Source organism: Eublepharis macularius, chromosome 16 (genome assembly GCF_028583425.1).
Source record: "Eublepharis macularius isolate TG4126 chromosome 16, MPM_Emac_v1.0, whole genome shotgun sequence".
In the NCBI taxonomy this organism is placed as follows: Eukaryota; Metazoa; Chordata; class Lepidosauria; order Squamata; family Eublepharidae; genus Eublepharis; species Eublepharis macularius.
In genome coordinates, this window is record NC_072805.1 from 23,039,665 (window position 1) to 23,063,593 (window position 23,929).

Consider the following 23,929-nt stretch of genomic DNA (forward strand, 5'->3'; position numbering starts at 1 on the left):
ATGCCGGTCACTCTCGCTTTACCAACGTGCACTCCCCGCCCCCGGGGCCTCCTTTTGCAAGAGGCACGTCAATCACGAGGGAAAAGAGGCGTGAGTCATGTGACGCCGTTCGAACGCCGGCCGGTAGACCCGCGGAAACAAAAACGACGCGTCGGAGAGACTGCTGAGAATACAATCGGTTTAAGGTAGCCAGTTTATGGAGAATGAGCAGGGATACTCTGTCCTTACTTACCCTGTTGCTTTGGAGAGCAAAATTGAGCATGCCTCTCCCTTCTCATTTTTCTCTAGAAAATTTATTCCCCCTCCACCCCAGCATTTGGGGAGGGTTAAAAGATTTTATTAATTGGAAGGTGCAATGTAAAACACAACAAAAGCGAAACTCTCTCGTTTTTCTTCTTGTTCCTTATGTATAAGGATCACAAACTGGAGTATGAAAAGAGGGGAGAGAGGAGCTGTAGGGTTGCCAACTCCTGGTTGAGGAATTCATGGAGATTTGGGGGGTGGAGTCTGGGGAGGGGAGTTTGGCTAGGGATCCTGACAATGTTTTGCCATCTTATGGGCATGGAGCAAGGGTCGCTGGGTGTGTGTGTGGGCGGGGAGGTAGTTGTGAATTTCTTGCATTGTGCAACATAATGCACAATGCAAGACTAGATGACCCTAGAGGTCCCTTCCAACCCTATGATTCTATGAATACCAACTGGGTATAATGCCATAGAACCTCCCCTCCAAAACAGCTGCTTTCCCGAGGGGTAATGATCCAAGCCCTGTTTGCTTAGAGAACTCCTGTATGTGAGATAAGTGTCCTCTGCAATAAACTGGAGAGAGAAGATCATTTCAAGTAGAAGAGCAAGATTTGGATCCAGTGGCACAGGGTATGAGCTTTTGAGTGTCAAAACTCTCATATCTGTCTGACAAAGAGAGTTTTGATTTTTGAAAGCTCATACCCTGGCAATCTAGTTGGAAAGAGAAGGAGACTCAGAATTAGTATTATGTTCTTTTAAAAAAATAAAAGCCAGAGGAGCTGGGGGTAGATTTTTCAGCAGGACAGTTCTTTGAGAGTTGATCTGGAGGTAGTGATGTGCCCTGAAAAATTGGGAAGTGGAAGAAGAGGAGCCCTATTGGTCTAGCAGCAGCTTGGCTGAGTACATTATTCCCCATGGTGAAGAAATGGGTGCTGGCCTGGATGTGCAATGGTTACCCTGCCTTGTGTTTCCTAGCTGCACGCGAGCGCTTGACTCAATGAAGCTTATGCTGAAATAAATTCTGTTAGTCTTCAAGGTGCTACTGGACTTCTGTTTTATGTTGCTGTAAGAGGCTAAGATGGATACCCCTCTGAAGAAGGCAGATCGTAGAATATAATGGAGTAAAATATAGTCCTGATTGTTTGATTCTCTTTTTGTGAGCAGTCAGCAGGACGGCCTAAAAATGCCTAACCAAGATCCTATGGAAACATCTTCCCTGTTCGCCTTAAGTGAAATCAGGCAACGGATGAAAGAGAAGAAAAATGGTGCCCTAAAGACCACGAAGATGAATGCGTCCATTGCAGCAAAAATAAGAACAAAAGCAATAAGTAAGTGGCGGCATTTAAGACTAGCTCATTCAGGTTGGAGTTCTGAGGTTTGAGCAAAGGCGCTGGATCCTGTTCTGGGACACATTCCAGGGGATGGCGAAGCAAGGCCCTGTAAGACGGGCACACATCCTACAAGCGGAAAACATAGATTCCGCAACTGACGTATTTATTTTAGTTATACCGTACCTTTTGGCCTGATGATGCACGTATAGTGGAATTTCTATGATTCTCCAATGGCAGGAAATGAGTATGCTGAAGAAAATGTACATCTGTCAGTAATGCAGGGAAAAAATGGAGTTTGTTTAAGCAGGGGATTGTAAGAAGAGGACTAATGCTGTCCTCAGAACGGGGGAAACCAAAGAGCTGGAAAGACAGGGAGGCCAGGGATCTGTTTACACTTTGCCCTTTACAGCCTTGGAACTATCCTTTAATGTGTAAAATGCTATTCTTGGGGATTTCCTTTTCATGACACCTCATCTTGCTCTCTGTCACTCTTGCCATCTTGCACCATGGATGCAAGACTTCCCATCGCGCCATCTGCTGGCAAACGAGAAAGCTAGAGCTCTCTCCCTCATCTTTCCTATCATGTATGCAGTTCACACAATAAAGATCTTCGATTTCTTTTCTAAAGCTTTTAACCAAGGTTCTAAATGTAGTTTGTTTCTTTCTCCCACGCACTCTCACAATGCAAGATGCTACATCCCATGTTAGTCTGCTTAGCAGGATTGAGGGTATTTTGACAAATGGAAGGATTGAGGGGTAAATATCAGTGCCGGTCTTAATTGTGCATTTGACCCCAAGAAAGTAAATTGTAGTTTTCAAAGCTTCAGTAGAGACTTGTTACCAACTTCTTATAATGTGAGCTCTGTGCTTGTGCATAGATGGGCCCATAGCTCCGTGATGGATCATGTGTTTTTGCACATAGATCTCATATTCTGTCTCTAGCTTTGGGTGGTAAGATTGGGAAATACTTTATTTATTTATTTAGACCCCACTTTCGTCCCCAATAGGGGCTCAAAGCAGGGTGGATTTGATTTAAATCAAATCAATTCAAATCATGATTTAAATCATGATTTAAATCACTAGTCAGTAAGACTAGATTTAAATCAGTTTCTACTCCCAAAAATCTTCTATTCATTGAATTTTTTGAAAGGGGTTGGTTTTGTGTACAAAGATTTGTAAAGGAACAATGGGATTAAGGTTTTTTCCTCAACTGTGTATGTTTGTTTTATAACCTTTTGCTATGAAGAAGAGATGTGATCTCTGCAAACATAAAATCACAGTTTTGAGAACTGTAAAACCAAGCATCTGTGATAATATCTTCTAGATAGAAAAATTGCCCAATAATCTTACAGAAGCCTCTGGAAGAGTATGACATTGTGAATGGGTTAATGGAATTCATTTACCAAAAGATTTAAACATTGCATGAATATACAGCCTCATGCTACATAATTAAAAATGAATACTTATTTCATAATGATAACCTTTGGACTATCTTAAATAAAAAACTATCTTTAAATAGATTTTTCATCAAAAAACATTTTATTAAAAATCTGATTTAAATTAAAAAATCCAATTTAAATAAAATCAAAAAGAGTCCAGTAGCACCTTTAAGACTAACCAACTTTATTGTAGCATAAGCTTTCGAGAATCACAGTTCTCTTCGTCAGATGCATCTGACGAAGAGAACTGTGATTCTCGAAAGCTTATGCTACAATAAAGTTGGTTAGTCTTAAAGGTGCTCCTGGACTCTTTTTGATTTTGCTACTACAGACTAACACGGCTAACTCCTCTGGATCTATAACCCAATTTAAATAAAACATTCGTTTTTTAAAAATAATTTTTTAAAAGAACATTGATTTTTATCCACCTTGGCTCAAAGTGACTTACAACATTGTTCTTGCCTTCTGTCTATTTTTCCTCACAGCAGCCTTGTGAGTGTGGCTATCCAGGGTTTATCGACTCGAAGGGGAGGGAAATGAGGGGAGGGTTGGACAGTAAGCCTCTTGAAAGAGCAAAGGCAAAAATCCAACACTTTTTTTCTTTCTCTCTCTCTCTGCCTTCTCTCATTTGTATAGATAACTCCTCTATCATTAAGGTCACCCTAAAACAGAACAACAAAGCCCTGGCGTTGGCCCTCAACGTGGCCAAGAGAGAGGCCCAAAAGCTCACCAAAGAAAAGATGTTGCTGCAGAAAGAAGTGAAGCTGGGAGACTTTGAAAAAGCTCGTCTGCGTCAAAAGCTCTCGGCCGTGGTACTGTATGGGCCACTTTTGTTTGAACCTGCAAAAAATGCTTGAACCGTCACAGAAACCCAGTTGCAAAGTACAGAGCAGAATTTGGCTTTGAGTTATAGGAGGGTGTGGTGCACATGTATTCTTAAATTTGGCCTATAGGTGATACCGAGTCACTGTTGAAGTATTTCTCCCTTTTTAAAACAAGCTGTGTTGCTTTCCCCAGTGATGCAAGATAGCTGATCCCAGTGTCTTCTGCATGGGTTATCTGCCCTGAGTCCGATACTTTCGGGAAGCGGGTTTGTTTCTGGCTCCCCCCAGCACCATGGTGCATTTGTGCACTTCCAGGTCCCCCCCCAGCTTTTCTTTGATCTTTGCTCCAAAGATTTGGGAAAGATTGCAGTAAAGTTGAGGTGGCTGCTGAGGTGGGGGGAGAAATTTTGCATTTTCCAGCTCACATGGCAGTCATTTTTCCATACCCTGTCCCTGTGGTAGCCATTTCCTCCCCTGCTGCCAAAGGGCTTTTTATTTTTTTAAATAAATCAGAATGTTGTTATATTGACATACTGGTGTAACAATAGGCACAGCAGGTTCTCTGAATTCCCAGGTTTCATTTTCTTTTAAAAAGTAAGTCTCTAGCCCCTTTCCTTGCAGAGATATAAGGGGAAAAAACGTATCTTTGAAAGCCAAGGGACTTTTTCAAAGGAAAATGGGAAATCAGAAAACCTGTTGTACCCATCGTTAGAAAGGTACATCAACCTAAAGATATTCTAGTGTTGATTTTTAAAAATTGCAAAAGCCTTGTTGGCCCAGGTTCGGGGGGCTGGCCACTTCTGGGGGACTGGAGCAGGGAAACCGAGGAAATCTGCCATGTGAAAGCCCCATTGCTGCTCCGCTGTACCAGCCATGGGAAAAACACAAAATCCTGCCCCTTTGTTGAAGACACCTCTACCACAGTATTACTGGTTCTTGCATACTCCCCCCCCCCTTCACTGAACTTATCTCTGACAAGTTGTGGAAAAGGACATTTAAAAAAAAACATTCTTCAGAGAGTTGAGAGAGGGTTTTCCTTTTTATATGCATTAGGCCGTTTTCTGCTGCTGTCATTTATCCTGAAAGATAAAAGACTCATTTGTACTCCGGCCTTGGCAAATACTGCTATTATGGAAACTGAAGAAATTGTTTCTACTAAATAAATGAGGTGTCTGGTGGCATCTTAAAGACTAACAAAGTGTATTCTGGCATAAGCTTCTGTGAGTCAGAACTTGCTTCAACATTTGTGTAGGAGTGTAAACACATCAGGTCGAAATGTAAAATCTAGCGCAGGATAAAAAGTGAGATGAACAGATAGAGAATAGGAAGTTAGAGATGAAGCAGAAGTAATTAACAACTTTATGGAGGTGGGAATAACACCTATAGATTGAAAGAAAGTACTTCATGTATACCTAACCTTTCTCCCCAATGTGATCCCAAAGATGCTTACATCATTCTCCTCTCACAACAACCCTGTGAGGCAGGTTAGGCTGTGTGACTGGCCCAAAGTCACCCAGCAAGCTGCCTTGGCAGTGTGGCAATTCATACCTAGGTTGCCCAGGTCCTAGTACTCGCCAGCTTGTTGTATCTGTTGATCTCACTTCATCCTGTACTAGATTTTACAATTTGACTAACAGCCTGTAGAAGTGTCTCACACCCCATGCTTAATGAACCAATTACTGGTTAAAGTGGATCTTGTTTTGAACTGGCTTCTGTTTGTAAAATTTCCTCCCCTTTGGCTTCTGCTGTGTATATAAATCAGGCCTGAGGGTTTACCACTCCTATGTATCTGATGAAGGGAGCTTTGACTCATGAAAACCTGAGCTAAGTACATTTTGTGTCGTTGGATTCCTGTTCTATTTTACAGCTATAGATTACTCGTCTGAAGTCGTCATCATATAAATTACTACTGGCTTTGTTAAAAGACTGTGTATTATAAAAATGGAAAATCTATTTGAGGATTTATATGAAACATTACAATTATTGGGCATCATCTAAAATACAGTATGTATTTTACATCCCTTGCGGGAGACAAGGATGTTGAATACGCACAGGAGTCCTTTTTATCCTCCGGCTTATTGTGAGGATATTTCAAAGCGCTAAGAAACAAGACTGGCAAGTGATCTTGAATGTATTATCTGCACAAACACCTTTGGTGGCTAAAGCTTGGAAGAAGAAATTAGCTGTCATGTTGACCAGGTTAAATAAGATTAGGAGTAATGATTAGATCAGTGTATTTTATCAAGCATAGAGGGTGTGCATTAAACTAGAGAAGTCCTATAAGTGTGGGGTGGTGGTGGTGGTGGTATAGAAACTTCAGGTGTGGGTTACAATTATTACAATTATTGGGCTTCTTAAAAATTCTGAAAGTCTCTGCTTAATTTTAAAAGGCTAACTTTTTTGTTCGGATGCGCCACAAACATAATGAATATATCGAAGAACTTCAGCAGTTCATGAACAGCCACTTGCAGGACATAATCGAGCCGGGCAGCCCTTCAGAGGTGAGACAGAACACTGTAAGAAATACCTCCATCGTCTTCTCTCCCCCACCTCATTTAGCTCACTTTCATAACCGACGCTGTAATTCGTTGTAGCAGCACCACCTTAAATGGCAGTGCCTACAGCATCTGCCTGAATATCTTTTGAGCCATGTTTGGGTTGTCCCTCAGAGTACTTGAAGGCTGTACAGTTAAGAATGGGTGTAGAAAAGGGGGTAATGTTTTATTATTTGTTCTTTTGGTAATCTAGCCAGTACTTGCACCTTTTTTGTAGCTTGTTTTTAGACTTTTAAGCTTCTGACCTGGATGGCCTGATCTCATCAGATCTCGGAAGTTAAGCAGGGTCAGACCTGGGCAGTGTTTAGACAGGGTTGCTATCAGTAGTGGCAGACCACCTTCTTGCCCTGAAAGCCCCCATGGGGTCACTGTAAATCGGCTGCAACTTGATGACCAAAAAAAACACCCCCTTTGTGAAAATTTTTCCTTATTCTCTTGTCTGCCAAGAAACCCAGCATGTCTGCTTCAGAATTGCATACGATTCTGAGAAACATTACAGGGTACATACTTGGGTAACTCTGATTGGCATACTGGACTTCACAGTGATCCTACCTGTACTGCTTTTCAGTGGAACACTATGTGCGGGGGAAACTGGCAGTGTGGGCTAACGGCCTTTCATATCTCTCAGAACGGATTCCCTTACTCAGTAGCCGTTGATAAGTTTGCAGAGCTCCCTAGCTTGAACCCCCTTTGAAAATAACCGTGGCATGTAAAAGGCTTGAAGTAGTTTGGTGTGCATGCATTGAAAAGAGCAAGTGCATGTGAGCACTGTCTTTGTTTCTCTGTTCTGCAGTATCTCTGCACTGCATTTAAAGGGGAGTTGCCTAAAAAGTGCTTATATCGTGCATTTGCACACATGGTCACATCCTAAAGTCTTACCCCCTTCCTTTTCATAATCCTAGAAACAATAACCATTGTATGACATAGGGATATGACAACAACTATTGTATGACATCAGGATCTTGATAACCTTTTCTGTATCTTCCCCCATCAATCCTAGAGTACTTCCTGCTCTTTATTACTGTCTGATGGGAGACTCGGCACGGCTGATACAACAGACAGTCCGGATGATGACAATCGCCCTGTTCGGTATGCCCAAGAATATTCTGTATTACTTGCTGTTAACTGACATAGAACGCATGATGCATGTGACAACTTGCGGAACTCCCATCGTGAGCCCCACTTAAAGGCTTTCTCCAGCTGCTGTTTGCATGCCTTAGAGTTTAAAAATGTGATTGAAGATGCTGTCAGTATGGTAAGATCTTCCAATTATTCATTGTGCTCTAGAAAAGTCTTAACTTTTTGCCGCTATTGATTTACTTCATTCATCACCAAGATGCAAGGAGGGACTGCAAAACATGCCATTGCTGCAGTCTTGGGGATTCGGTATTCTGGAAGGTAGCAGTTGGATTCTCCTGCCCTTGTGCTTTTAAGAAAGAGAAGCCAGAGATGTGGAAGACGAATATAATTACATTCCTTCCTAAATGACTGTGGATCATCTTTCAGCCTAGATGAAGTAAGGGGAGGTTGTTCTTCATTTTATCCAGGGGATTCTCATTTGGCTAGGCATATTCATGAGTGATGGCAGTAGATCTCAGTGCCAGCTCTGATGGGAATAAACAGATGTACAGCCAACACAAACTCCATTCTGTTCCCTAGGCTGTGAGGCTTGGAGTGTGATTGCATTTCAGCACATTATGGCAGTGTGTGACTCTTAACAGTGCAATCCTAAGAAGAATTAACATCTTTCTAAGCCCATTGAAGGCCATGGACTTAGAAGAGTGCAACTCTGCTCAGGATCATACCGCAGATCTTTTAATTAGAGAGGAATGTTCTATTTGGCAAGTGGAGGAGAGGCAGGACAAGGGTTGGAGAACAAGGTGAGGAGGGTCACCAGGAAGATTGATTTGTACATGTGGTATATTATGCATAAAACCTTCCTTGGGAATATAGACTCTTGTATGCCCTGCCTAGTTGAGAAGAATAGCTTTTTCCAGATGTACCTGGGAGATGAGCTCATTAGAAAGATGCATTAGTAGACAAGGACATTTGATACTCCTGAAGGCAATGTTTTTTTCCCCAGATTAAATGAGTGTTGTATATATTATTGGGTAAGCTTGAGGCTTGCATTAAGATGCCCTGCTTCTTACTGTCTTTCCCTTTCTTCAGCACTGGGACTCTTAAAGAGACCGCTTGATATCCTTTTGTGTTAATTCCCCCCACTTTCAGAATGGCACCCAAACCGATGAGGATTCCACTCTTTCTGGATAACAATGGCAAATGTGATAAGCGTACAGGCAATGTTGCACCCGCGAGACAGTCAGTGCTTCCCTTGAAGATACCTGCATTGGACGTAGACGACCCTTTGAAGCGTGAGGCTGACCCTGCTGTGAAGAAGTCGTCTTCCACTTGTGTCATTGATGAGCCATTGGCAAGCAAGGAAAGGAATGGCCAACATTCCAGTGAAGCGGATGGCACTGCCTTGGCCCTTGACTTGGGTGCCATTTTTGGAGGTACGCCAGAGCTTTTGTTACATAATTCTTCTGGCTTGATGTAGTACTCGGCATATGCTCTGTGTTGACTGGGGAGCCTTAGGTCTCTGGAGTAGCTGGCAGAGAGAGGACTTTTCCCAACACCTTTTAACAGTGAAGAGATACTTCAACTGGGTGCAAAAGGTTTAATTTTTGATGTTCTGCATGCAAAGTAGGTACCCGGCCAAGAAGCTGCAGTAACCTGTTTGATTCATCCCTTGTAAGCCTAAATCACTGCCATATAGTTCCGTTACATTTTTATCTTGCCTTTCCTCCAAAGGGCTCAGGGTGATAGTCTCTGGTCTCCGCTGCCCCATTTTTTGCTCAGGTAATCCTGAGATAAGCTAGGCTGAGATTGATTGATTAGATTTCTAGCCCTTTCTCCCCGCAAGCAGGCTCAGAGCGGGTCACAACGTCTCAGTCATATAAATACAAGAACATAAATACATACGTAGATAAAACACAATAAATACATCATAAAATACAAAAAATTACAACATTTCTCCAAGATATGGCAGTCAGTATACAATGTAGCAATAACCCTCAATCACTGCGGGTAGACACAGGGGAGATCCAACCAGCGGGAGCGAAGGAGGAATCCAGCAGGAAAATTCGCCCACGCCTGAACCATCACCCTAGGCCTGGCTGAACCTCTCCATTTAACAGGCATGGCGGAACTGTAACAAGTCCTGCAGGGCCCGAGTCTCTACAGAGAGAGCGTTCCACCAGATTGGTGCCAGAAGTGAAAAGGCTGTGGCCCTGGTTGAGGCCAGGCGAACATCCTTAGGGCCAGGAATCACCAGCAGATGTTGGTCTGCTGAGCTCAGTGCCCTCTGGGGAACATACGGTGAGAGGCGGTCCCAAGGTCACCCCGGAACTTCAAGGCACTGTGTGGGTTTGAATCTGGTTCTCTCGGATTCTAGTCCAGAATTCTTGCATTCATTTACTTATTTCAGTCCTGTCACTTTAGGTGATCCCTCAAGTATACCACAAAGTTCCAGGAGTTGCTCACTTTCCATGCCGAATAACAACAATCTTGGACAACATACTGAGATGACAAGATCATACAGTGATCAGACGGTGGTCTCTCTCGGGCATGTGACAGAGAGAAGGAAACGTACAACCGGCTTCTCCGCTTCGTTCAAAGACCTTTCTTGGATGGAGCCATCTGATAATGGGCCACTTGTGGGCCTGGAGCCGCCAAAGGAAATGGAATCTGCTGAAAGCAGTCAGCTGGGTGAGCTCGTAATGTTAAAAGCCCCAAACGAAAGCCATGAGAAGATCAAAGCCAATGAAGCCAAAGCTCTGAAAAAAATAAGCATGGGAACAACGGGCAGAGTCTCTTCTACCAGCAAGTCAAAAGGGCGCTTGGATAATTGTAATAAAGGGGAGGTTCCAAACACAACACAGCCAAAAGCACAGGGCAGTAACCAAATGATTGTTTCAAAGTCCACTGAAGTCTCTGCCCAGGTGGATCGTTTGGAGAAAGTCCAGCCACTGAACAGCTGTGGCCAGAAAGAACGCCAAAATTCTCGAAGTCTTTATACAACAGTTGGTCCTTCTACAATCCATGCAGCTTCTCCATGCCGTAATGTGGAGGTTGCGTCCCAGTGTTTTGGTAAAACTGAAGGCTGTGGAAAGATGTCTGTGATAGATCTGGCTCTACCACAGACTGGTTGTGCTTCCTTAATTCAGGAGCCTAAAAATAAAGCTCCAGTGTTGAAATCTGATCCATTAAGTCAGTCTCAAAGGCCAGAGTCTCTCTCTTTGTTGGGGAGCCCGCCACCTGCATTCCCTGTTTTGTTAGATGATGCTTTTTCTGATGGTGAATGTAGAAAATTTTGTAAAACTATCCCCAAAATTTGGGGGTTTTCAACTGTTCAGGAATCAAGCAGTAGCTGCTTGGAGAAGACATGTCGGGGCATCAGGAGTCAAGTAACTGACTTAATGAAGGAAGATTCAAAGCCCAAGGCAAACAAGAAAACACATGCTAAAAAAAATGTGATGGATCTCACTACGGATTTGCACTATATGGCTAAGGCTGCTAAAGGCCAAAAGAGCCCAGCAAGTTCTTGTGCGTTTCCAAAAAACTCTGCAGTCTTCAACACAAATGATGCTAAGCTGGTACCTTCAAGCAGACAAGAGAAGACCATGCAAGAAGCTCCTGCTGAATCTTCTCCCAACACATCTCCTCACTTAAATGGTAAGTGACCGACAAGGCTGTTGATATATAGTCTAGTGGCTCTCAATACGGGGAGATGGGTGAACCGTACAAAGCCTGACTTTCAGCTTGAGTGCAATCCAGTTCTCAAAGTCAATGTTTTGAGTCCAACCACTGATCATGTAGCTTGGCTCAGGGTGTTTTGTGATTTACTCTCAAGGGGAAAGGGGGACCCTAAGGAATATAAGAGTGGAGTCTGCAGTGGAAAGGGGGAATCAATGGAAATTGCCATTAAGCCTGGATCCAGCCCGTTGTTTGGCAGTTAATATTAGTATACAATTAAATGCCAAATCTTACTATTGGGTTTTGATTTTTTTTAAACAATGCCTACTAGGTGTATCTGGAAATCTCAGTGTATCCATAGGCAACCACCCTATTTATTATTTATATACTTCATTTGTACCCCACCTCTCTGTCTGATGGGGACCCAAAGCAGCTTACATCATTCTCCTCTTATCCATTTTATGCTCACTACAACCCTGTAAGGTAGGTAGGCTGAAAGTGTATGAGTGGCCCTAAGTCATCCAGTAAGCTTCCATGGCGAAGTGAGAATTCAAACTTGAGCCTCCCAGATCCTAGTTCAACACTTTGACCGCTACATCACACTGGCTGTCTATTTACAGAGAACAAAATACTGAAAGATTTGACCAATGCTGCTCAGAGTTTATGCCATTCAACCTTTCTGGAAGAGCTTCCAATACGTCGAGGTAAACGGGAAAGAAAGCCAGTTACCTATGAAGAGCCCAAGCTCAACAGGTTAGTGTTCATTGCTGGGTGCTTTTTTAGGGCAGAGGTGGACGGTGTACAGCTGTTTGTTTATATCCTCACCACTCCATACAAATATTTTTGAGGCATTTTCCAAAATGAAAATAACACCACAACAAAATGAGAACTGTAAAGATTAAATATTTAAAGGGAACAAAAGCCTTAGCAGGTCTGCTCAAAAGTAAGTTCTGTTTTAGTTAGTGGGGCTTACTCCCAGGAAAGCTGCTTTAGAATTGCGCTGTAAACCTCCTAATGTAGCAAGAATTACCTGAGAGGCATGGTGAAAATTAGAACAACTAATACAACTCTGCAGGAAGGAGGAACTTGATTTAAAAGCTCAGGAAAACAGAACCATCTGTGCATGGTGCCCGTACCTAGAATAGGCTGACTCTGCCAACTTTAATTGGCCCTACAGTCAGGCAACAGCATCAGTTTTATTTGTATTGACTTCGCTTAATCCTTATCTACCCTTTGTTGCCTACAGACACCAGTTCAGGGTGTTTGTTTCCTGACCTGGTTGAAAAGGAATAACAGTACTGGGAGTTGTCCCCATATTTTTATGACATCTCAGTCCAGGCAGTCACTATAAGAAATCAGAGATGTTTGATGTGATAGGAGACAAAAGAGAACTTTGCAGGACCCCGTATTTCCCACGGCATAAGGATGAACAATTGTCCTGCCACATCACCTTATAGAATCAGTCAACCAGATGAGGCCAGAAACACAGCAAGACAAGACCCCCAATAACCATATCTGCTAACCAATCGAGAAAGATTCAGGTTCATGGATGGTATCTGACCCAAGGCATTTTTTCTACTTCTATGGTTCAAGCTAGAGATGGGCATGAACTGGGAAAATGGTGGTTTATGGTTTGTCGCGTTTTATTTACGAACTGGCATGAAATTACCCGGTTCATTTGGTTCGTGAATATGTCACTTCTGGGGCAGCTGAAGGTCTGCAGAAAGCCCCCCCCCGCCCCCGTTGCCTAGGAAACTGGTTGATCAGTGCCAGGCTATCTGCAGTGACAAACCGAAAAACGAACCAAATGAACCGGTCTAAAAATCGTCAAGGTTCGTCATAAAATGCCCTCCGACGAACCACTGGTTTGAGAACCAAAAAAACCCCAGCCCGGTTCATGATGAACTTTGGTTCATATTTCAGTTTGTGTCTACCTCTAGTCCAAACCTTATGCTTTCTTACTGGGGAATGCTGTGTTGTGGAAGTACTAATTTTATGCCTTCTCTCTGTACTTCAGAAAACTAAGGCGTGGAGATCCATTTGCAAATTCTGACTTCTTCAGCTGCCCGATCTATAAAACCAGAAAGAAGAAAATGACTAAATCTGAAGGCATTTCATAGGAATGCAGCCTGGATCCAATTCCATGATCACTTAGGCAAGAATATTGGCAGTGGCGGCAGTGGCAACTTGGGTAACTTGTAAATTCATATTTTCTTTACAATGTCCTGTGGAGATATATTTAATAAAAGCATGCCATTTTTTAAAAATCATTTTAATTTAGTTTCTTTGAAATAGGAAAAAGAGAGGTTGAACTTCTATATTCTACTTTTGCCACTTCTGGGAAGAGATTAGTAATGTATTCAAAGGAAAGAAAATGGCAATTGGGAATGTCTCTGTCTTTGTTATTGTTATTAGGCTCATGTTCAGCAGCAGTAGGTACTATTGCAAGCAGAATATGGAGATACAGAAGGCAGAGCCAAGACCAATTTAAGTCTTGTTTAGTTGATAGATGAGGGAGATTTAATGGAGCAGCAGGCTCTAGGCCTTCCAGCCAATCTATGCGATTCTGAGCCCTGCCTTTGTCATACTGAATGCAAGCTTTTGGGCTAATGACGTAGCAGCCGCCAAGGCAAATGCAAGAGTGAGATTATTCAGCTCATGGAGAATCTAGTATCCAACTTGATGGCCCTTGTACTTAACAGGCTTCTGGAGATAGTAAACACAATAGCAATGGATTGCTGCAGCTTGTATTTAAGGATCTTTGCAGGGGTGCTCACCAAACAAAAACTAATCTGTTAAACCCATCATTTATTACTACCATCATTATTCTGTATACTTGTGTGATGAATTTGTACTACTAGAGCAAGTCAGAATGTACCAGGAAGGGGACAAAATTGCCATTGAGGAACATTGAAAGAAGTTGTGGGAGATCCCATTAGTGAAACTGACACCCTCCAAAACAGACCAATAATTTGGAAAATGAAAAGGTGTTTGTAACATGCTTATTTAAGTTCCTGGACATTGTTTAATACTCCTGCAGTTTTAGCTTAAGATTTGCCATTTGGAAATAGTCTGCAACGATCATTTTAGTAAGCAATACCCTCTTGCTTTAACGCTTTCCAGTAGCTATTTGATTATAGGAGTACGCTGATTTTTCACTCTGAAGGAAGCTGTACATCTCTGTCAGATTTTCATCCAAGTGCCTCACTGGCCAACATCAGCTAGCGAGTTTCATGCCTAAGGAAAACCGTCTGACAGCATAAACCCTGTACCACCCCAGCCCTTCGCTCTCTCTCTATTTATGTTATAGTCCACATTTCTCACTGAGTCTCAAGGTGAATCAGCAGCTGGGTCAGTAATCAGAATAGTAGGGTATGGATTGCAGAAAATAGAAAACTAGCAGAAATCTGACCCTATATTCATGTGTAGGTATAAACAGGATCAGAAACCACCTATTTGTTTTCCTCGAGCGGAGCTGTAGCTGGTGTTAATTGCAGGCAGCCTGCACAAATAACTGTATATACATACAGGTATGTGTGTGTGTGTGTGTGGGCTAGAATTAAACAATGGGAAAAGGAAATGACTTTAGAATGTTTTGCCCCATACCTGTTACATGCATATCTGGCAACCTGAAAGTATTTATTTTTCCCCTAGCAGGGCTAAACATTTTCAGCAGCAAAACAGTTCAAGGGGGAAGGTTAAATGGTTTCTGAACCCCTCCCTCTGTAAATCAACTACATTGTTTAAAATGAGAACATTTGTGCACCGGGGGTAACACTTTACATGTCTGAAGGTTTATACCACGTAATGGGTTGTATATTGTCCTTTCACTCAATTAAGTTTAATACCAGGATACAGTTCAATAAAATCACCCCAAAGTTGCATTGTATAGAGAAATTCATAAAAAGAAGTTTTGAGAGAATTGTTCTGAGAACTTCATGGACAAAAGCAGTATGTCAGATCCATAGTCTATTGTGTACGGGTAGCTGAATATGTCATAATTGTAACTGCTGCCAAGGCAAAAGATTCTGTATTTCTGTGCAAAAGACCAATTTAGCCTCCTTTCCAGAAGGATTAAGCATCTTGCGCAAAACAAACTTATGAAAGGTTTTTATTTATGCTTAGATTCAAACATATCAATAGACTTGCCTAAACCATTTTATTTTTTTGCAGCATTCTCTGCCAAAAGGAGATTTAAAGGTCAATGGCAGCTCCCAGAGCAAAGAATGGCTATTTTTTGTTACAGACTTCAAAACTTTTAATAGAACAAAATTTAAAAATAAATGCAGTTTAGTGTAAAGCATGTATGTTTTAATGAAGTGTTTAAATATTCCCCCCTGCTTTTTGCAGCTTGTTCACATGATTATCCAGAACAGTATATAAGCAGTGAGTGAAAATATAAAAACTCTCAGGAAAGTTTATATTATTGGATATATATCTATATTCCCAGTATTTACTTTTTACCGATGTAATGCTTTCCATTTAATGTTTGTAACAAAGCTTGATCTAGAACAGGGGCAGGTATTTTTACATCTTAATTTCCAACATACGTGTATTCCAAAGTTTTATTGGAAACTAGATACACGCACACTATTTAAAATCACTAAAATAGAGTCAACAGCATGCTTTCATCTGGTGTCTTGAATCAGGGTTAATATTTTTATGATCAAAGATCAGCTGTTTAAGAATTAATTGGTCCCAGCCCAGGTTTTACATGCCTCACAACTACCTCATTTCATATACTAATGATGACTAATTTTCAGGAATAAAAAGCTTTCAACACTAGATATACTGGGGTAATGCTAGGCACCATTAAGCAGGAATTCCTGTGACAAACACGCTAAGAGGAAATGTGTATAACATGCAAATTTCTTAAACATTTAAAATTATAAATGCCACGTTGATTAATACCATTTTGAGAACGAAGTTTTCAAGAATTGTCTGGTATTGCCCTTTGCTTTAACAAGCCAATACTCAGAAGTTGACAGTGGAATGAGTAACATTGTTTCTAAAATCTTTACTGTATGGTTTGCTTTAGAAGACAGAATTCTATAATAATACATAGCCATGGAGCAGTCAAGCTGAACAAGTAGTATATGCATGCTAGAGCCTGCCAGAACGACTTTGTCTTGACCGAGTGGACTGTGGAGAACTTAGAGATTCCATTCTTCAGTGTTTGATGATCCAGAGAAATACCAGTGGTTTAGCAAGCAGATTCGTTAGCAAAAAAAAAATACCGATAGCATAAACCTAATTTTTTTTTTTTGTTTTTACACAATGTATTTGCATGATGAGGAATTTAGCTGGGCAAATAAATTATGTCTTTAAAATAATTAAGCAAACTGCTTTAAGGATGTCATTGGTCTGGAAGACCATGTGAAAATCCACTTTTTTTCTCTGTAATTTTAAAAGAGTTCTTGGCCTCTGGGACAATGCAGGTAAGTAAACGTGAAAGAGGAGCAGTTGCCAGACCTAGAATGAGACAAAGTTGCAATCAGAACCAATACTAAATTAACTATAGGATTTGCATATGGTTCTTTATACTCCTGAAGACATACCAGATAAACAATAGTCAAGCACCACAGGTCTTGTTTTTACTACTACAGACCAACCAAGCTGCTGTTCTGGTAAATACATTTATACTTTGATCTGGGATTCTGGCTTGGCATATAGTTTAAAACTTCTGGCTGATTACAAAGTTCTGTTGCTTTGTCTAACAGTAAACCAGCTGGTCCCTAAATCATGCACAGAAAAAGTAAGGGGTTTCCACATACTTGGGGAACTCCCCAGGTATGGAGAACAATATCTGTTTAAATTAAACTAGCCTGAACTCCAGGAGCAGCTGAGCAATTCTTAAAAGGGGGGGGGGGCTGGCTCAGGCCTCCAAGAGCATAGCAGATGAGAACTCCGAATTGTTCCCCTCCCAAACCTCTCCACATATTATATATATTCACAATACCAACCAAATAGGACAGTAGCTCTGTGAAGTCATAAAAAGTTACATCAGTAGACTAGCTCTCAATAATGAACGATTAGTAAATAACTTTCAAGCTTCAAAAGTGCACCTCATGATTCTCAGCAAGGTAAGGAAACTGCATAAATAGGAATGGCCGACTCTAGAAGCCTGTAAGCCAAATTAGGCCCCTGAAGACTAGCATATGGCTAAGCATATGGCTAAGCACCTAGTTATTTTCTACTAAACTGGAAGACAGTGAAAAACTCCCTTCTCCACACAGCAAAGGCTTTATAAGAAATCTTGCTTAATGCACCCCCCTGTGTGCTTCAATGTGGAAGACAAAACAGGCTAGTGAGCAGTTGCAGAGATTAATTTGTCATTTATAGTCCGCCTTTCTCACTGAGACTCAAGGCGAATTACACAGTGTGAGATTAGTACAATCAATATCAAGGACATTTCCATTCAGTATCAATCTGCTTGTGACTCCTTGCCATGTTTTGGCTTAATCAGGAGCAAATGAATAATGTTTTCTCAGGATGACACTTCCTTTACGTTTCAGTTGTTGACTGCGATATTAGAGCGTCGTGTCAGTAATCAGATGAGTAGCTGTTATTTTAAACCCTTAAACTACTTGCCAAAGGGGGGGGGGCTGTTGAAACTGACTACACTCTGTTGCCCTTAGTGACAAGTTAGATCGACCAGCTTTTTAATGACATCTCTTTAGTGCAGCCCCCATCCCACATGGTTTTTTCTGTGCCGCTCCCATAAACCACAGCAAATCCTTTTTGAAGTGACCAAACAGAACTCTTCTTCCCTTTTTCACAAGCAGGAAAACTGGTGGCTCCAACCCACCATCACTAAGTTGCTATTCATGTAAATCTGCCTATAGAACAAAATTATACAGCGTTTACATAAGTGATCTTTTGCAGGCTTCGCCATCACTAAAACACTTACCAGCAGGCGCAAGGGACTTCAGTGCTTCTAAAAGATGGGGACTAGAAAACGTCACCAGGCATCTAAATGGTTCCTTGTCATTCAAGATGCCCATTTCTGGTTTACTTTTGAATACTGTTTCAAGCTGAAAGACAAACCAATCCATTTTGTCACTATTAAATCTAGAAGTCTGAAAAAATGTTTCTTTACAGTATGCTAGATCTGTGGTTCTCAACTTGGAGGCTAGGGCCTGAGGGGCGGAGTTATTACAAGGAGTCACTTCACTCTTTTTGTCATTATATATTTTCTCAACAAATATTAATATAGTACAAGTACTATGAAGATCTTAGATCAAGATAATCAAAAAGAGTCCAGTAGCACCTTTAAGACTAACCAATTTTATTGTAGCGTAAGCTTTCGAGAATCACAGTTCTCTTCGTCAGATGCATGGAGGGCAAAAAGAAACTGGTCAGATATAGAGGAGGAGAGGGGAGGGCAGAGTAGATGCAAACTGCTCCTTCTGATATGGAGATGCAAACAACTCCTTTTGATATGCAGATCAGTTTGCTTCTGTTGAGGAAATCAGTTACCTCTGATAGTTACATCAGAAAAAGAACAGTTACATCAGAAAATCTTATATACCTTAGCACTAATTGTTTACAAAATAAAAGACTAAGAAGATTAATGCAAACATCTTTTCAGAATTGCAATTTCCAGAATACATGGCACCATACAAGCTTGAGTGACAGGTCAGTCAGGTCTCACTATAATACAAACATCTCAAATGCTGGAGTAATACTTTTGTTATGAGTTCAAAACACTTCTGGGAAGTAACACTTCCAAGGCTGAAATCTTAGTTATGGAATGAAAACAAAAGGATGTTTAGTCGCCGGCGGGCTTTTTTTTGGGGAAAAGAGGTGGTGGAACTCAGTGGGTTGCCCTCGGAGAAAATGGTCACATGGCTGGTGGCCCCGCCCCCTGATCTCCAGGCGGAGGGGAGTTTAGATTGCCCTCCGTGCCGCTCTGCGGTGCGGAGGGCAATCTAAACTCCCCTCTGTCTGGAGATCGGGGCGGGGCCACCAGCCATGTGACCATTTTCAAGAGGTTCCACCACATTCCTGCTGAAAAAAAGCCATGGTCACCGGAAACTTTCTCTTTTATGAGTTTACACTGACCTGCACCTAAACCTCGGCAAAGTAGGAGAAAGAATTTGCCGCTAAGGCAAGATTGCCTTCTGTATGTCTTACTTGAATGAATGCTCCTGCATGGGTTTTAGAAGAGGAGTCCCCTCCAAAAAAATCACTTAACAGTAGCCCCATAAAAGATTGATTTGCAAAGCAGAATAGTTTTTATCAAGCAAGCACTGGGAGGTATGTTTTTCTCACACAGAGATGGGATTAATTTTATTTATTTAAACCAATCCATTTTTATCCTGCTGTTCCTCCAGTGAGCTACGGTTGATGTACATTAGCCTCCTATTCCCCATTTTATCCTCACATCAATCCTGTGAGACAGATCAGGCTGACAGTCTGTGACTGGCATCCTGACTGGCGTCACCCAGCGTCCTTCATGGGAAAATGTGGGTTCAAACCTGGGTCTCCCCGATACTGGTCAGCATCCTAACCACTATATAATACTGTTGTTTAAAATTAGTTTCAGGTGGGTAGCCATGTTAGTCTGTAGTAGAAGAAAATACAAGTCCACTAACACCTTAAAGAACAAAATTAGAGTATAAGCTTTCCTGAGCCAAAGCTCACTTTAGTCGTTTCAGATTTTGTTCTAATTAAAATCTGTGTATCTGTACAGAGAAAATACATAACCAAAACCTTCTCCTTTCCCTAATTTTGACTCAGCAATTTTAGCTTGATTTTACAGTTTGTGCAGTGCGCATGTAGGAAAGACATAGGACCAACAACATTTGGCATTATTCTTCCTATGCTTATGTTTAGAAATAACCTATAAATAGTATTTTAAAGAAAAATAGGCCATAGAAATAATTTTGCTTAATACGATTCTCTAGACTTGTGTTTAAAGTTCATTTCCACTGAACAAATTTTTATTCATACCATCTGCGCTTCATTTACAAGTGACATTCATCATACTAAACATAGCTAATGTGCTAAAGAAAAAAAGTCAAGAGTGCCCTCATGTGGCAGACAGTTCTAGATACTTAACATGAATAATCATTCACACAATTTAAAAAAGTACAGCTTCCATGGTATTTTTGATTTTCATAATTGAGGTAACTAAGTTTAAATTCTAATTTGCCTATGTGACATTGCTGGCTGCAATATCACAGAGGCATTGAAAGTGCGGGAATGATACCAACATCAGCATCACTTTTGGTAGGTTTGCCAGGTATGACAGTAGAATTCTTGGCAATTTCCCTTATTGCCCTCAAAGATCAGGAGAAAAATTTGGGGAAACTGGTTTAATCATAGTGTTTTGGGAAAATCCTAGAGTGCCCCTTCATGACATCACTTCTGGTTTTCAGCCTAAGTGACATTGTGCACCAGTATGCCTGTCCCTGTCCCCCAAACTTTCCTGCGAATCTCAGGTAGTAGTCTGGTATCCTCAACTTTGGGCTGTAGCATCAGAGAATATTTTGAATTCCAAGGTCATGATCCAGCAGTGATAACAGCTAAATGGAATTTTAACATTCTATATAGTGAACAATAATCTGTGTGAGAAATGGGTCTATTTTATTTCCCTTAATAAAACAACAAGAGCTACAGTGCAACCAGGATTTTTGATTTCCTTTCAAGAACATTGTTTTTCCCCCAAAATGTACCATTAAACAGGTTTTGTATAACATCAAAAAGCGACTCAGCATTTTTTCAGAAGGGCAACAAGGTTTCACTGTAAATTTAGTTTCAAAAAATGGAAAGGAACCCAATGTTCTGTACACAATTTTTGGAGAGTGTAGAGACTTCCATCTCTTACACATCCAGAGGAGTTAGCCGTTAGTCTGTAGTTGCAAAATAGTAAAGAGTCCGGTGGCACCTTCAAGACTAACCAACTTTAGCATAAGCTTTCGAGAACTACAGCTCTTTTTTGTCAGATGCATGCATTCTCTTATACATGCATTATTTATTTAAAATCTTTGTATCCCACTGTTGGCTTATTGCAAAAATATGCATTAAAGTAATTTTTTACCTTGTATTGTGCATACTGTAGTTTTGGCAAGGAACCATTTCCAAAATCCTCCTCATTAATTTTCCGAATGGTTTCCTTTTTGTTTTTATCTTCTTGAATTATCCTCGGATCCACTAGAAGTCACAGAACTATTTAAAGCCTCGTGCAAAACATTAATTACATCCTTTTTGGACAGGCAAAAATAGACACAGAATTAAGCATACATGTGTAAAGTCACTGATGTCATTGGGTCTAACTGCTTATAACTCTGTGTTTGATTACCACCCAAAAGATTCACAATCCAGTTAAAACGAAAGGCTTCCAGCTATGAACTAGCAATCTGTCAGTCAAATATAACTGAGTGCTGCTTGGGGGGGGGGGCACGTTGTTGTATATGCTAATTTTTTTGTGCAGTCTGCTATAGATGGCCATGGGATCAATGTGGTCATTTTTGGCACTGGCCAGAAATACAAATCTCAACCTTTAAATATTTTTTGTTTAAAATTCTATTTAGCAAAAGTAATATAGATACCATTTTCCAAGGTGCTGTTCCTCTCCTGTAGAGGTTGTGGGTTAAAAGTTTCAACATTCTGAGGAAGAGAAAAAATGAGAGAGAAAGGCCAGGTAGTACAATTTCTTTTATAACTCACTGTAGGAAACAATATCCAGACTTTATTAAATATTTTTAATACACATTCTGATGCCCTTCCTTTCTAAGAGCAATATGAAGCGCGTAACTGCCAATCTTGATAGAGGAACAAGTCTGAGTTACATACAAATCTGTGTCAAATTGTCATTTAGAAGTGGAAAGTGAACATTGCTTTATTAGTTAAGGAAGCTAAGTTTAAAAATATCGGCACAAAATTGTAAAGATCCCATTTGCTATTTCTAGAATATGGATTAAGGCATGGCTCTAAAAAGCACTGGGGTGGGGGGACTAAATCTGCTGGGTCTGTCCAGCTCTGTACTACTGTAAGGTGTTTTCTTAGAAGCAGCCAATTTCCCTGCCTGTTGGGAAGTTTAGAACCAAGCCTATACATTGAAAATTGAAGATATGGCTTAAAGAATAATAGGGAAGTAACTCACCTGGTTATATCTCTTAAACACAATATCTTTAAGAGAGTCTAAACAACGGCTTCGGAGGTCCATTTCATGGATGTCACTGTAATTGGCAGCAGCCAACAGGGCCTTCAAGTGAAAATGGATGAAGTTACTACACACACTGTTACTCTTCAACAGAATATTACTATAGCGGTTAAGAACTGATGCAAGTAGTTAACCTTAGCTTGAAACATTTATTATCTTTTAGAACGTACTTAATGTTCAAGAATATTTAAATTCTCAGATCATGTAATTCCATAGGTTATTAATAACTTTTCATGATAACCAAATTTCCACCCTCCTATATACTAGTTCAGAAAATTACTTTGAAAATGACATAACAGATCTTTAGAAGGCAAAGTGTGTTTACCTGAAAAAGCAGAACTCTGCAGTTTTTAAATATGGAGTGGGAAATAAAGACGTAAGGAGTCTGTGAATGGTAAACAACATAGGTTGGCTTGTACTGGTTTGGTTTTTTAAATTGTGTTCCCCATGCTATTCGAATCCACATTGAATTGTCTTCAAATTTCTTAAAGGTGATAGTGACCTGAATTAAGAAAAATAATTTAAAAGGTACAAAATCCCATGTTTCATTATAGATTTAGATAGGTAAGTATGTAAAACAAGAGGTAAGATTGTCCAGGGGGTACTCACAAATGCTTCTCTCCTTCAATGGAAAGTCAGCACATGACAAACCATATACTATGGCATATTTGACCCCCTTTCCTAACAGGATGATCTGTTATTCATTTTTCAACTAGGCAAATTCCTGCCTCACCAAATGATCGAATCAACTCACAAATAAAGGCCACAGTAGGAAGGATATTTTTTTTTAAAAAAAACTTGCAATTTTATATTTAGATATTTGAGGAGCACTGGATAATAAATAATTCAATTGTTTTAAAGAATTTTAAACAGATTTATATTTCAGCTTGTTCTTACATTTTTCAGAAGTAACCGAAGGCTGGCTTTAAATCTGTTTTTGAAATCTACCCAGTTGAAAACAACATTTTCATCACCTGACAAGAAATAAAAAACAAAAAATTCAGATCAAACAAAATACCACAATCTAACTACATTACTCGTAACATCTCATTTGTTCACCATCTTTGATTCCAGCCGTTATCACTCCAATGTGTCTTAACATAGTTCCAAGAATTTTAGGTCCTAGACATCTCACTAAACTATATACCAAAGAAGCAACAGACTGCAAAAAAAAGGGGACAGCCAAAGGACTTGCAGGTTTCCAGCAAGCTGCATGCTGTATAAAAGAGTCACCATAATGGACTCTAGAGAGCTCATTCAAGAATTACAGAAAATAAGCCTACAGAATGGAGAATGTTATATGATACATGTTGATTAATGTAATGGGATGGATTCTACAGTCTATTGGCAGAAGACACTGACTGACCCCCACGGCCATTTCCAATCTTGGGAATTTTTATTCCTGGGGATGCGGAACCTGTATAGAGTAATAGCCATGCAGGTCAGGAGGCTGCACTGTGGAGGGGAAATGGGGCAAAACTGCCCCCTCCTGCTTTTCGTATAAGGAGAGCCCCAGTGATGGAAGAAGGGAGCAATTTCACCCACTTCCTCCCTGCAGCCTTCTGACCCACATGGCTATTAATCCATGTGAGTCCTGCAATCTCAAGAATAAA

The 23,929-nt window shown here is 40.7% G+C and overlaps 2 protein-coding genes across 3 annotated transcripts in view; one reads left to right on the top strand and one right to left on the bottom strand.

Moving 5' to 3' along the window:
- SGO2 (shugoshin 2) overlaps window positions 1–23,929 on the top strand; it is a 27,466-nt gene continuing 3,537 nt past the window's right edge. The window contains exons 1-9 of the mRNA XM_055000253.1: window positions 1–185; window positions 1,407–1,570; window positions 3,649–3,824; window positions 6,227–6,337; window positions 7,392–7,480; window positions 8,621–8,904; window positions 9,893–11,125; window positions 11,767–11,899; window positions 13,164–13,337. Of these exons, the coding sequence (XP_054856228.1) occupies window positions 1–185; window positions 1,407–1,570; window positions 3,649–3,824; window positions 6,227–6,337; window positions 7,392–7,480; window positions 8,621–8,904; window positions 9,893–11,125; window positions 11,767–11,899; window positions 13,164–13,266 (2,478 nt within the window). The 3' untranslated portion in view covers window positions 13,267–13,337. The remainder of the gene's footprint in view (window positions 186–1,406; window positions 1,571–3,648; window positions 3,825–6,226; window positions 6,338–7,391; window positions 7,481–8,620; window positions 8,905–9,892; window positions 11,126–11,766; window positions 11,900–13,163; window positions 13,338–23,929) is intronic.
- Window positions 15,273–23,929, bottom strand: part of CENPN (centromere protein N) — a 15,522-nt gene continuing 6,865 nt past the window's right edge. The window contains exons 5-11 of one of the 2 annotated variants that reach the window (XM_055000481.1): window positions 23,214–23,290; window positions 22,642–22,818; window positions 22,257–22,358; window positions 21,703–21,760; window positions 21,192–21,304; window positions 18,057–18,180; window positions 15,273–16,618 (exon numbers count right to left, since the gene is read on the bottom strand). In XM_055000481.1, coding sequence (XP_054856456.1) covers window positions 16,503–16,618; window positions 18,057–18,180; window positions 21,192–21,304; window positions 21,703–21,760; window positions 22,257–22,358; window positions 22,642–22,818; window positions 23,214–23,290 — 767 coding nt within the window. In that variant the 3' untranslated portion in view covers window positions 15,273–16,502. The remainder of the gene's footprint in view (window positions 16,619–18,056; window positions 18,181–21,191; window positions 21,305–21,702; window positions 21,761–22,256; window positions 22,359–22,641; window positions 22,819–23,213; window positions 23,291–23,929) is intronic. The other variant, XM_055000482.1, reaches the window with a different exon arrangement.